Source organism: Erpetoichthys calabaricus, chromosome 8, assembly GCF_900747795.2.
Source record: "Erpetoichthys calabaricus chromosome 8, fErpCal1.3, whole genome shotgun sequence".
Classification (NCBI taxonomy): domain Eukaryota; kingdom Metazoa; phylum Chordata; class Cladistia; order Polypteriformes; family Polypteridae; genus Erpetoichthys; species Erpetoichthys calabaricus.
The window spans coordinates 160,470,488-160,484,949 of NC_041401.2; the positions used below are offsets into that span (position 1 = coordinate 160,470,488).

Below are 14,462 nucleotides of genomic sequence, written 5' to 3' on the forward strand. Positions count from 1 at the left end.
CTGTTTGTTCTGAAATCAAACTAAGTACATTTTCATTAGGCATTTAGTGCTCAACCTTTTAAGTACAAAGTTTACTTTTGTTCCTTAATACCTGGCAATTTTTTAAATAAAGTTCAATGCAAATAACAAAGTCATAAGTTAACACATATAAGAAGTCAGTGGAGCTACTATGCCTTGATAGCAGAAGAGATGATCACTTTCAAAGACAAAACAAATCCATAGCAAACAAATTTCCCTCTGGGACACTACAGTCTACCTAACCTAAAGTCTACTTAACCTAACCTAAAGGTCAGTATACTGTAAGCTGGTCATTTGAAAAGTTAAACTGCTGGTTGATTTTTTATGATTTATCTGTGAAAAACAAATATTAAGGTATTTGATTCAAACACAGCTGTTAAGCAACATTTTCATCAACTGTGTTGTGTTGCTGTGGTCAGATGTGGAATTTAAATCAAGGCCATTAGATCTGTGAGTTGGTACTGCTGGTCAATGCACTACTGTGCTGCTTGACAAACGATGTCCGGTCTTTTTTACCTTTACTCATGTTTTGCACTCAACAATATTTAATTGAAAAAAAAAATGTAAGGAAAAATAATTAAACACAAAAAACTTTTACTGCCTTAGTTGCATAAGGATGTTTCTTTCTCTCTTTAACTTACAGTTCATCTAAGTAGCTTTAGCTTTTATTCCAGCAATAAATCTGGGTAGGTCTCGATCAACTAGACTGCAATTTTATTCCACATTTGTTTTTCAGAAGAAATCTCTTCCACACTAGTATGTTTTCATTTCAAAACACAGGTATTTGTCTCCATTTTCTCCTTTTGTCCACAATACTCCAGCTTTTTAGATCAATGAAAATTAATACTTTTAAAAATGCCCTCTGGAGCCGGAGACTTTTGAAAATGCCAGAACAGCATTTCAGAGTGCACAGACGAAAGCAAAGACTTCTGGAAATGCATACTCCATTGCTGTCTTGTTCATTTGTGCTTATTACTTAGCTCTTCCCTGATTAAATCCTGTTGATTACAACATTGCATGCCCTGATAGGTCACCATGGACTGAAGGAAAACATATTCTGAAGTTGCTTTCCATGTTGCTTGTGATGTTGCTTACCTGTATCCATCAAAATTGCATTTGTACGGTTTTTACATATTGTGGTCATGTCACTACTCACACTGCACAATAGAGTCACCAGTCGTATGTATGCTCCAAACACAAAGCACACTCAGTCTTGATTGACATGCCATGACATGGGTGCACAAACTACACATGAATGATGCACACTTACTAAAGTCACTGGACAATGAATTTTGGGAAATTTGATGGTGACAAATCAGAAAATCAGTTTGTGAGACTGCTCACACTACAAGACAGCCAAATGAAATTTCTGACATGAAAGAAATTCTTCCAATCATGTGATAGCCCAACCGTGAGAGGGAATCATGCATTGCAACCACTCTCATACTGCAAGTAAAATGATGGCTGATAAAGATGAAATTTGGGTTGACTCAGAAAATCAGTCAGCAACTGCAAATCAGACTTAACATCATACCAAAACTTCACGGTGTATTCCCAGATTAAGATGTCTGTGCTGCATACATGCCCACTGTAAGCAGACAATTACATCATATGCGTTTTTTGACATTTTGGATGAATGAAAATGCTTTAATAAAAGATACGAAAATGCTAGTAAGGATGGAAATCAATTGTGGATGTGACCTAAGTTTATTCAAAATGTGGGACAAACGTATGTGTGTCACTTTCTTTATGTAAGTCTGTAAATTTTCTCTGACTGGTCTATTGCAGGACATTGATCTCACTCTTTAAATTAATAAATCTGACTCTGTGCTTTGGAGTGTTCTTGTGTTGAAAGGTGAAATTCTTCCTAGATTTTAATTTCATCCAGAGAGAAGCAGATTTTGTACCCAAACACCTTGTCATTTAGATGCAGTATATTTATGGTCTCCTTTATCCTGACTGCACAGACTCTTTCTCCAATGAGCAGAAGCAGTGCCATTGAATGATTTGGCCACCACCATGCTTCATATTAGATACTAAACCCTGTAAGTGATGAGCTGAATTGTTTTTTTTAACATATATTGTTGAAAGTAGCTAACAAGTGTTACTTTCTTTTTTTGGATAACATTTATTCACAAACAGAAATTATCAAAAGTAATATTAGTAGATAGTATATAGACAATAAAACACAAGATTGTTCATTTTGATACTCATCATTTACTCTCAGTGCAACCCTGAGCAAGTCACTTAACATTCCCAGACTTCAACAGTAAAATGAAAGTATAAATACGCAAACATTGGACTTGGTCCTATGTGTTTGTACTTTTTAGCATAGGAAAATGTTTTCCTAAAAATGAAAACTTGGATTGCAAGATTATTTTCAATATTACTAGGGGGCGTCACCCCCTGCACACTTCGCCTGCCAACCCCCCGGCCTGCGCTACGCGCCAGCCACTTCACATCTCTGACGCTCACATTTGTGGATTTCACTTTCACCAAACAACAAATATAAATATAAACCTGACCAAATTGTGGTTTCTTTGAAATTAAACTTATAGTAGCTTTAATTGTTGCGGGACCACAGATTCTCGTAGCATATGGTCCTGAATCGTGTTAATCTATGTTTTGAGCATTTAATGATGCGAACGCGAACAGATATTTGTAGATTCGGATATTTTGCCGGTAGTGTTTGTAGATTTCAATTTCACCAAATAACAAATCTTATATTTCTTGCGGATTTGCCTCTTCATTGGGAAGAAATACTACTTTTCCCTGATGGCAACACGAATTAGACGATCTACAAGTCTCTGACTTAAACTTTAAAGCCAAACAATATCTACATACTTCTCTCACATTACCTATGTCCATATATTCAATCTCTTTTCGGTGTTCCGTTATTTCACTGAATAATAATTTCCATTTGTTTGTGCTAATACGATCTTTACTATCATTTTTTGAGACTTTCCAATTTTAGTACTTTCATTATCTCTGACCTGCTCTGCATATGTATCGCATCAACGTTTTTGAACCTCTTTACGATGTTCTACTTTGTTATCTGCTCTTTATCTTTTATTTCCGGCCCCAAGCATGGTTAAATCTCTTGGCACAAAGTCTTGTCTCACGGGACTTGAAATTATCTCTCTGAAAAAGTCTTTTCTCGTCCCAGGCTAAAAAGTCACATCTTGTCCCAGGATTTTTTTATATAATAGTGAGACAGCTTTAAAAAATATAGTTTTAAGAATTTAAAATTTCAACAATATTGATTTTGTTTCTGAAAATATTGCATAACAGGAGAAAAGTAATGAAAATTATGCCTGTATCATAAGAACAGACCTCAGTTAATCCAAAAGCAAGTAGTAACTCCATAGTTCATTTTATTATTCTTACAGAATGCTTGTACTAAAAAGATACACTGGAGTAATCATCTGAGAACTGACAGACAGACAGACAGGCAGAAAATCTATATTTAAATAATGCAGAAAAAATTAACTATTTTGTATATTTTTAGAATCCTTGTGACTCTGACACAAAATCTATATTTAAATAATGCAGAAAAAAATTAACTATTTTGTATATTTTTTAAAATTCTTGTGGCCCTGTACAGAATTACCAAGTCTAGAAAATGAATGCATTGTTGAACCTTGTTCACATTTTATTTATTTATGAGTTAATATTTTTCTGCAACTTTTAAAATTTATGTTAGATGTTTTTGTTACCATGCTTATTTTTTACTGATTTAAATCTTATTTCTTCTATGAATGTTTGCACAATTTTCCTTTTACCAAAACAAACTGCATACTGCTGTAAAATTAGTGAATTAAACTATGCTTATAACATTTGCCATTACTAAGAGCAGCACTACAAAACAATTAAATTATACAGATTTACAACATTTATGTAAAAAAAATGGTCTTTGTTCAATTTTGACACATATATAATTTAGATTGGCCTACCTCCCACATGTATACATTGCTGCTCACTAGAGATCGCTTCTTCTTCTCCCCAATAAATGGACCAAATCTTCTTCCTTTTGGAATAGGTCTGATAGCCCAGACACCTAACAATAATAGACAAACAAGAAAGTGACTGTGGTACCTTGAAAACATAGCCTCTTCAGCTCAGTTTTATTAGGTTAGACGTGCATAAAATTATTCAGCTGAAACTTATCTTTAGGGTAAAAATGTAGAAACAAAGTACAAATGTTTACACTAAAATTAAAACTTTTGACATTCCTTGCTTTTGATTTCTTCATTTTTCTATCTCTATCAACATCAATGTCCTTCTACTTGCTCTTTGCTAAAATCTTTGGTAGCCAATCAAATCAAACCCATCCTGAGAATGGAAAGTGACATTTATATAACTTTAGTTGAAAAAAGGTTTAGTTAAAAATAGATTTTTCAAGGGTTAGCACCCAATTCTGCAAGAATAGCCTGCGGACCCCCATGATCCTCTTCTGGAAAAACAAACTGTGAAAACAGACTGTGGAATTAGCCTAATTAGAATGTATTAGTATTAGATAAGCTACTTGTATAGAGAATTTAAACTTACAGTATGTATCAAAGCATTCTCAAACAAGTTAAAGCAAAACTTGTTGTATTAACTAGGTTTAGATTTATTTAAGAGCTAATTATTTAAAAGCTTGTTTGCCTGCTTGTTCATACACTAACATTGGTGATGATAAGTCAAGGACAGTGTGTAATATAAGAACAGTTAAGAAAACTTTATATCATGTGTGTGTCTTTCTGGTCTCGACTCTAATGGTGAGAATTGATCAATAAATAAGTTTCAGACATCTGCACAGTATATGAAGTAATGATGGCCAGTTTCGGTCAGGTGATTGACATTAGGTAATGGTGGGCGTTGACATTAGGTAATGATGGGAAGAACTAGAAGGAGGAGAGAATTTTGCATAGATGATAAGAAATTTAATATAAACCAATGCAATTCCCAGTTTAGGTGCTTGCACCATGGTGAAGTCTCTTTATTACATCACTGTGTAGTAAACATGGCAGTACAGTATATGATTTTAAACTTCCTCCAGTCTGTCTTTGCTTAATGATAAGTATTAATGGATTAATGTATTAATCACTACTGCACTAGTAAGATGAAGAGGAACCTTTTCTGCATACATAAAGTTTGTTGAGAAAACAGGCTTACTGAAGCGATGAGTTAACATGGTAACTGATATTCTAATGTCTAACAAATTATAAATATGTGCACATGAAGTGTGGAACACGATGCAAAAATCAACACATAAAAGACATGTAAAATAGTTAATTTTAAAATGCAACACAATAAGTTACACATTTTCTTTGAAGATGACACTAATTTAAATAAAATATGGACAAAATACTGTATGTATAAACTCTGGATGGGCTACAGCAATAACTTGCACCTCATTTAAGTGCTGTATTTTAAGCATATAATGTTACTCACAGTCCACAACCATGCACATTTCTTTGTTCTTCCACTCAGTACTTCCATGGATCAATATAACAACATATGAAAAAGGCTTAAAATAATGTTTTCTGTATTATTTTGTTTATTAAGTAATCTTTATGTCTTTCAGCTGCTCCCATTATGATTAAAGGACATTAATTGAAATTGAGGGGCCATTCTCAACCAAGAAGTCTGATCGGATTGTGATTTACGGTAAAGAATGGTATAAAGTTGGTCACCTTACCTTCACCTCTCTCTCTCTCTCTCACTATCTGGCTATGAACAGAAGACCTTGATGAAAAGATCTCTATCAAGGCAGCCATATTGAGACAGTCATGTGGCCAGTTTCAATACTCCATTCAAAAGCCAAGAGCCGCACATGGATGCAAGATGCACTACTATATAGGCTGTAATGGTATGGTATGCCAACATTCACAATGTTATGTGCTTACTTAATATTTTTAGGCATCAATAATACATTCTTACAGGAATGCGTTGGGGAACAGCTTAAGGGCTTTGATGATTGTAATTCTCCGTTGAGACGTGAGAGGACTCTTTGCAATAACGATCTCTCTTCTCCTTTCCCCTCTGCAGAAAGTAAGACTGACATATTTCCACCTGTGACGTCACTTCCGGGGTCTGGCCACCTGGACCAAACCTCTTCCTCCCAGGATCCTTTAAAATTGCAAACATTGCCATCTTGGTCAATCTGATTCTTCAGCACAACTCAATTTTGAGCTGTACAACATGTTTTCTTTTATGCCTTTTGACTCTTTAAAACATAACTGACTGTGTAACTTAACTCCTGCCGTTTTCTTTACTCTGTCTAACTGCCTCAGGTTTAGATAAAGAAGGGTGGGGGAGGTGCTAAACTGAAGTCGTATACCTGACCACGAAGTTTTAAATGTATGGGATTTGAGGCATTTTATTAAAGTCTACACAATAAAGAATATAATGGGGAAAATACAGTCACCATAGGACCCTACATGACAAAACAGTTACTGCTTGCATTTGAATTTAACATTTTAATATATGTTTGCTCTCTGAAATTTCTCAGCTGTAGAACTTCAAATGAGGTTCAGGGTTGGTGAAAAACAGTTTGACAGTGAAAAACTGTCAGGATCTGACATACAGGCAGTCCCCGGGTTACATACGAGATAGGGACTGTAGGTTTGTACTTAAGTTGAATTTGTATGTAAGTCAGAACAGGTACATTACTTTAATTAATGTTATTGTCGACCGACTGTAACCAAGTGATCTGCCAATGAATGATGGAGTTTCACTTCTTTCTGACCTTTTTATTATTTCTACTTTATTTTCAATGGTGATGGTTTTTCTCTTCTTTACTGTAGCACCAGCACTTGCATCAGATTTGTGTTTCAGAGACATTCTTGAAGGGTGAAGACAAAAGGTTAAGATGAGCTCTTGTGTACAACCCTGTACACGTATCACAGCAGATTAGGCACCAGTCGTCAACATGTCTGATGTATAGGGTGGTCCAGATCTAATTATGCAATTTTCATTATGCTATAACTTATTCAATTTATTACATAGAAAATCACCCGAAAAATCCCAGACCTTCGAGAAGTGTGCGAACTGACGACACGAAGAATCGTCTTTGCAACGAACTGGAATCGTCCCCACATAAATCAAAGTCATCCAGATGATCTGGATCTGCAGAATTAGAACTGGACCACCCTGTACTGACAAGAGATAACTTCCTGCTATGTGCGTAACAGTACAAGCAGGCTTGCTATTGAGAATGAATGGGGGCAGCGAGGGGCAGTTCATCACCAGCCCACATCACAGTCACCTCCACTACAGTATGCTGCCAGCAGTGTCCCGCCGCACCACTGTCCCCATTCAACACGCAGCCATCCGAGGCACACTACAATGCTACCCCCTGTCTCCCTGTTCACCCTCAATGGCCTCCATTCGGCCACAACAGGGTCACCACTTGCAGCGGGAGCCGCCCGACGGACACTACACTGCGCGAGCAGTGAAATCGACCCCCTCCAGCCTCTGTACAGCCACTGCTTGCAGCGTCCCCGGGCCGAAGATGACAGAGCGGCAGTTACTGAGGTGCATGTATCGCAGCTGCGGCCGTGTTCGTATGTTGTAGGTCGGGTGTCTGTAACCTGGGGACTACCTGTACTATACCAATACAGAACATGCATACTACCATTTTGTTGCTTTAAATGAAGTTTACTGTATTGTTTCTAGATACGTATTTTGTTTTTGTTTTCAATATGCAGAAATATTTGTCATGCAGTATGTTACGTTGCTTTTATTTTGTCCATGCACTTACATAATGTGATAATTATTGATAGGGTGTTTATTAATTCTGTTGTTATGTTTTATGTCAACTATATAGTTAGTGTATTTCCTTATCTGCCCAGCCTCCAGTTTGTGGTTTCCAAAGAGGAGAAGACACCTAATTAGGCTGCTAGGGTACTGGCCACAGTAGTACTTAAGCCAAAGCTGTGGTAGGATTAACTTCTTCAGCATTACTTCCTTGAATTTGTTTTCCTGTTTTTTTTATTTTATACTTCATTTATTAGATGCATTGGTTTTAACCCTGGCAAGGGTTAAAGATACTGTTTCTGGTTTGTGAAATGTTAGGATTTTTTTCTCCTTGATGCTCTTTGTTCTTTTTCTTAATCACATTTAATACATTTTAAATCTTAAAGGAACTTTGTTTTGTACAGTAATGACTGGAGTTTTTTCCTCTTTTCATTTTTGTGAATATTTAGTATTTTTTGAACTATTAAAATCTTTGTCCCTTTTTTTGGGCACAGACAGCCCTGAAGCCTGCCTTTTGGCTTGCTTATTAGGCAGCCTTGGGGTGAGGCTGATTCTGATTCTGTAGGCCCAGACCTGAAAATAGAGCATGTCTGGGCTTTTGTGTGTTTTTTGGAGGCCATGCTCCCTGTTTTGTGCTTCTCTGTGGAAGTATTTCACAACAGTCACCATCCTTATGTTGATATCAGCATGCACATATTCCTCAAGAGACAGTGTTTTCTTCCTCATGGTATTAATACATACCATAATTCAAATGCAATATGCTTGAAGTGTGTTTAAATAATAGGCAAAAACTATTTTGTTGTACAGTATGTTTTTTTGTTTTTGACTTCTTATGTTATGATCTGGAAGCTCCAGGCATTTTAAAATGGGTGTGAGGTCTACAAAAAGACCCACAAAAGAAGACTAAAGTCCTCCCTAACCTGCCCAGAAAAGGTCTTACCTAACGCAGCCTGACGCAAAACTCTACTAGTCTGGTTCCAAAATATTTCAGAAGTGCCTCTCAAGGGGAAAGAAAACCTTAAAAAAAACTTTGGCTTGAGAAACAGTCCACAAAAGAATCTTTACAAATGAAAATATCTGTTGAAATAAATCAAAATTGAACAAAAGTAGCAAAAAAGCAAAACAATTTGCCTAAAAGGCAATCCAAGGTGAACAAGTCCCAATAATCCAATAAGCAGAATCTAAGAACACAAGCAAAAATCCACAAAACCAGAATTATCAAAAGAATAAAAAAATACTTATAACAACCTCTACAAACTCAATGCACCACTGCTGAGATCCTCTTCTTTGGCTTAATATACAGCAAATAATAAATAAACAGAACAATAATAAAAAGTACACAAATACAATACGATAAAGAAAAATAATACACAGCATTAACAAAGAAGACACTTAAATGGAAAATAAACATTAGCCAGGAAAACACCCTGCCTAGAAAATGACCTCTTACTTTAATATATTATGAGTTTAACCCATTTGTTCATTAAAAGGTGAATTAAAAAAGGTGCATTGAATAGACATACCTGAGTACAACTGTCTCTCTCTCTTTTTTTTAATTTGTACCTCTCTAACCTTTCATAATTCTACAATTATTTTCTGAGGAAATTTAACTCATAAATTTAACTCATGTCCAGTGTCAAACCATTAAACATTAACAACATTTCAAGTGATTCAAAAACTAGTGTGCTCTTACAGCTTTTTATACGTTCTAAAACACAATTCCCCAAACCATTATGTCAGTTACCTAAGTGTTTACTCTTTTTCCAAAACCTTCAACCAACTACCCCTTACATACAGATATGCAGATCTCCTAAACATTGTTTGCAATGCTCTAAGCACAGCTGTCTTCATTGTGCCATGCAAAAAGCACTGCCACTCAAAATGTACAACACCTGCAGCTGACCACAAACACAAACAGTACTCGGCAGTCAGCATTACCACACTAGTCTAAAGTTGCAAACAACCAATGAGAAAACAGCAATGTAATTTCCAAACCACACAAAAAAAAGATGCAGGTGAGCTTTCTATTTTGTAAAATGAAGCCTAACAATTCTGAAAGGAATCAAAGAGGAGAAAGAATAAAAGGTTATGAGAGCAGGGGTAGAAATCAAGGGGTCCAAAGGAAAGGAAGAATACATCAAATCTCAGATGAGATTAAAGGAATGGTTATTGATCATTTTCTTGTGCCTTGTATGACGATGAGAGAAACTGGCCAGTGAGTCCAGCCAAATCTGAGTTGCCTGTCAGTTGCAACAATAATCCGGACATTTGGAGAAGAAAACAGGCCATTCACATCAACTATACGATACTGAACTATACAGTGTATTTTCTGTCTTATCGGCAAACAGTGAGTCATTGCATTGTCTCAGAATAGGACAAGGATATACACTTTAGAAGTTTACCGTTTCTACAAAATTACAAGGAACCTAGTCAGTGGGTGTTAACCACATATGTTTACTCAATATCAGCAGAATGCCATTGTAGATATGGTACATGCCAACAACTATCTTAGTTTAACACTAGAATTACCAGAGCCTACGAAAAAACTCGTAAATCCGTCCCACCTTAAATCACGTCTTAAATCCGTTTGCACCTCTCCGCCAGAGTCCTTTGTCATCTAAATGTGCTGATAAAGCTACTAGCAGCCAGCTATTCCATCCCCCCACCGACTTAGAATGAACTTCTCTCCTAGCTCAAGCCTTGCCTTGATTTGATTACCTGGGATTGAAGTGGAGTTTTACAGTGGAAATAATTCTAGCGTTATTTGGAATACACGCATTTCATGTGTGTTCCATTTCTAAAGTAGGCTGTGCAAACACATTTTTAAAACAGAAACGTTTTTCATATTCTAATAGTAAATGACAAAATGTAGGCATAAACTATATAACGTATGAAGCCTGAAGTCCATATATCAAAGAAACACTTTCACAAAAGGTACAAATAAAAGAACCCGTGCGCCTTCATTCAAAAAAAAAAAAAAAAAAAGCCGCGTTAGCATGCCACATTGACTTTCTTACTACAACCGCCGCGGTGGCGTAATGGTATCAGCTCCTGACTGGGAATCAGAGGGTGGCGAGTTCGATTCTGCACGGCTCCACTTCGAGAAATTAACTGCTCTTATTCTTACAATTTTAGAATAACAACATAAATTTGATTTCAGTCTGTAACAGGCGGTGTAACTTATGATACTGGTAAAGGTTAGCTTTTTTTTTTTTTTTTTTAATTCACTTTTCATTCTCGCAGTCGCATTCAGAATCAATCCATACAACCCCATCTGACACAGCTGGCTTCACATAAATAAAAGTGCACTTTTATTCAAGACTATAACCGAAGAATAAAGAAAGCAAGTTACAGTTGGTGGTTGATACAACAGCTTGCGTGGTGCAATGTTAAGAACTGCTGATTTCCGATCCGTGCTATATAAAATCATCACATTCAAATATTAACAGTTCCCACACACCCAAGGTCCGCCATTCCTACATTTACAACATGTGTACACACCTCTCTGTGCTATGGTTCCTATTACAGTGAATGAGCACCTGACACTGTACTTTCTTCCCTGGGGGAAGCTGAGGTCTTAGAACGGAAGTTTGTTGACGCTGTATCATCTTTTCTTTTTCCATCGCCTTTTCCTGTAAGAAGCGACGACGAAGTTCCTCTGCAAGGTGAGCCATGAACACTCTTCTTTTCTCAGCGGACCCCGTGCATGCCTTATACAGTACGTGTGCGTTCATCGCTGCTAGGTCAAGGATGTTGTACAACACAGCAACCGGCCACCTGCGTGTTCCTGTTCGCACTGAACAAGCACGCGCCTTCTGGTCCATGATGTCAACGCCACGCTGGGGAAAAAAGAAAGACAAATATATGTGACATTTTGAAGAAATCATTTTATCACCAGAATAGCACCAGAATACTTCGTCACACTAATATTTTTTTCATTAGCATACCTTCATGTGGTTGTAGTCTGTGACCGTGTTTGTTTTTTTTTTTTTTTATCTTGCCCAATCTCCACATCATGGTGCATTGTGCTGAGAATGCAGACAGACTTCATCTTTTTGGGCACATACACTGTCAGCATGGCACTGGAGATCTAAACACCAGCGTGGAGAATTGTTCGTGTACTGAACTGACTTTAGCTGCAGGTGGAAGTTCCCGTCACACTTTATTCATGGTGCCAAGCAGAGCTGTATTGCGGTGCAGCAGTCTATTAGCCAGCGAAAGTGACGTGAAGAAGTTGTCTGTTGTTACGGTTCTGCCTTTGTCCAGAAATGGCTCCATAAGCTTTATGACCACAGACTCGGAAAGTCTTTCTCCCGTGGGACGACTGGGATCTTTTCCTAAATAAGGAGTGGCATTGCACATGTACTTTGTCTCCAAATCTGCCGCAATCCAAAAAGGCAGAACCGTAACAACAGACAACTTCTTCACGTCACTTTCGCTGGCTAATAGACTGCTGCACCGCAATACAGCTCTGCTTGGCACCATGAATAAAGTGCGACAGGAACTTCCACCTGCAGCTAAAGTCAGTTCAGTACACGAACAATTCTCCACGCTGGTGTTTAGATCTCCAGTGCCATGCTGACAGTGTATGTGCCCAAAAAGATGAAGTCTGTCTGCATTCTCAGCACAATGCACCATGATGTGGAGATTGGGCAAGATAAAAAAAAAAAAACCAAACACGGTCACAGACTACAACCACATGAAGGTATGCTAATGAAAAAAATATTAGTGTGACGAAGTATTCTGGTGCTCTTCTGGTGATAAAATGATTTCTCAAAATGTCACATATATTTTGTCTTTCTTTTTTCCCCAGCGTGGCGTTGACTTCATGGACCAGAAGGCGCGTGCTTGTTCAGTGCGCACAGGAACACGCAGGTGCCGGTTGCTGTGTTGTACAACATCCTTGACCTAGCAGCGATGAACGCACACGTACTGTATAAGGCATGCACGGGTCCGCTGAGAAAAGAAGAGTGTTCATGCTCACCTTGCAGAGGAACTTCGTCGTCGCTTCTTACAGGAAAAGGCGATGGAAAAAGAAAAGATGATACAGCATCAACAAACTCCGTTCTAAGACCTCAGCTTCCCCCAGGGAAGAAAGTACAGTGTCAGGTGCTCATTCACTGTAATATGAACCATAGCACAGAGAGGTGTGTACACTGCAACAAGTACACATGTTGTAAATGTAGGAATGGTGGACCTTGGGTGTGTGGGAACTGTTAATATTTGAATGTGATGATTTTATATAGCACGGATCGGAATCAGCAGTTCTTAACATTGCACCACGCAAGCTGTTGTATCAACCACCAACTGTAACTTGCTTTCTTATTCTTCGGTTATAGTCTTGAATAAAAGTGCACTTTTATTTATGTGAAACCAGCTGTGTCAGATGGGGGTTGTATGGATTGATTCTGAATGCGACTGCGTGAATGAAAAGTGAATTAAAAAAAAAAAAAAAAAAAGCTACCTTTACCAGTATCATAAGTTACACCGGCTGTTACAGACTGAAATCAAATTTATATTGTTATTCTAAAATTGTAAGAATAAGAGAAGTTAATTTCTCGAAGTGGAGCCGTGCGGAATCAAACTCGCCACCCTCTGATTCCCAGTCAGGGGCTGATACCATTACGCCACCGCGGCAGTTGTAGTAAGAAAGTCAATGTGGCATGCTAACACGGCTTTTTTTTTTTTTTTTTTTGAATGAAGGCGCAGGTGTTCTCTTATTTGTACCTTTTGTGAAAGTGTTTCTTTGATATATGGACTTCAGGCTTCATACGTTATATAGTTTATGCCTACATTTTGTCATTTACTATTAGAATATGAAAAACGTTTCTGTTTTAAAAATGTGTTTGCACAGCCTACTTTAGAAATGGAACACACATGAAATGCGTGTATTCCAAATAACGCTAGAATTATTTCCACTGTAAAACTCCACTTCAATCCCAGGTAATCAAATCAAGGCAAGGCTTGAGCTAGGAGAGAAGTTCATTCTAAGTCGGTGGGGGGATGGAATAGCTGGCTGCTAGTAGCTTTATCAGCACATTTAGATGACAAAGGACTCTGGCGGAGAGGTGCAAACGGATTTAAGATGCGATTTAAGGTGGGACGGATTTACGAGTTTTTTCGTAGGCTCTGGTAATTCTAGTGTTAAATGACATACAAAGGGAAAAAATAAATGACAACAACACATTCCGAGAAATATGGAGTAACCCAGTAAAATTCATTGCACTCTTAAGTCCAGTGGAATGCACATGACACAGCTTTATCCATCTTCGTTTACAGTTTTTTGCAATTGCTTACACACTAAAATTATAACTTTCCCACAATTAGCAAAACCTGACATTCAAAGAACAAAACACCAGGCCAGATTTGCACAACTATACAGTGGTGTGAAAAACTATTTGCCCCCTTCCTGATTTCTTATTCTTTTGCATGTTTGTCACACAAAATGTTTCTGATCATCAAACACATTTAACCATTAGTCAAATATAACACAAGTAAACACAAAATGCAGTTTTTTAAATGATGGTTTTTATTATTTAGGGAGAAAAAAAATCCAAACCTACATGGCCCTGTGTGAAAAAGTAATTGCCCCCTTGTTAAAAAAACAACCTAACTGTGGTGTATCAGACCTGAGTTCAATTTCCGTAGCCACCCCCAGGCCTGATTACTGCCACACCTGTTTCAATCAAGAAATCACTTAA

General features: G+C 37.4%; 1 protein-coding gene across 2 annotated transcripts in view; it reads right to left on the reverse strand.

Moving 5' to 3' along the window:
- prdm2b (PR domain containing 2, with ZNF domain b) overlaps positions 1-14,462 on the reverse strand; it is a 203,694-nt gene that overhangs the window by 140,516 nt on the left and 48,716 nt on the right. Inside the window, exon 4 of one of the 2 annotated variants that reach the window (XM_028807676.2) lies at positions 3,972-4,075. The exons of the other annotated variant lie outside the window; for it this stretch is intronic. Coding sequence (XP_028663509.2) covers positions 3,972-4,075 — 104 coding nt within the window. The remainder of the gene's footprint in view (positions 1-3,971; positions 4,076-14,462) is intronic. 2 annotated transcript variants of the gene reach the window in all.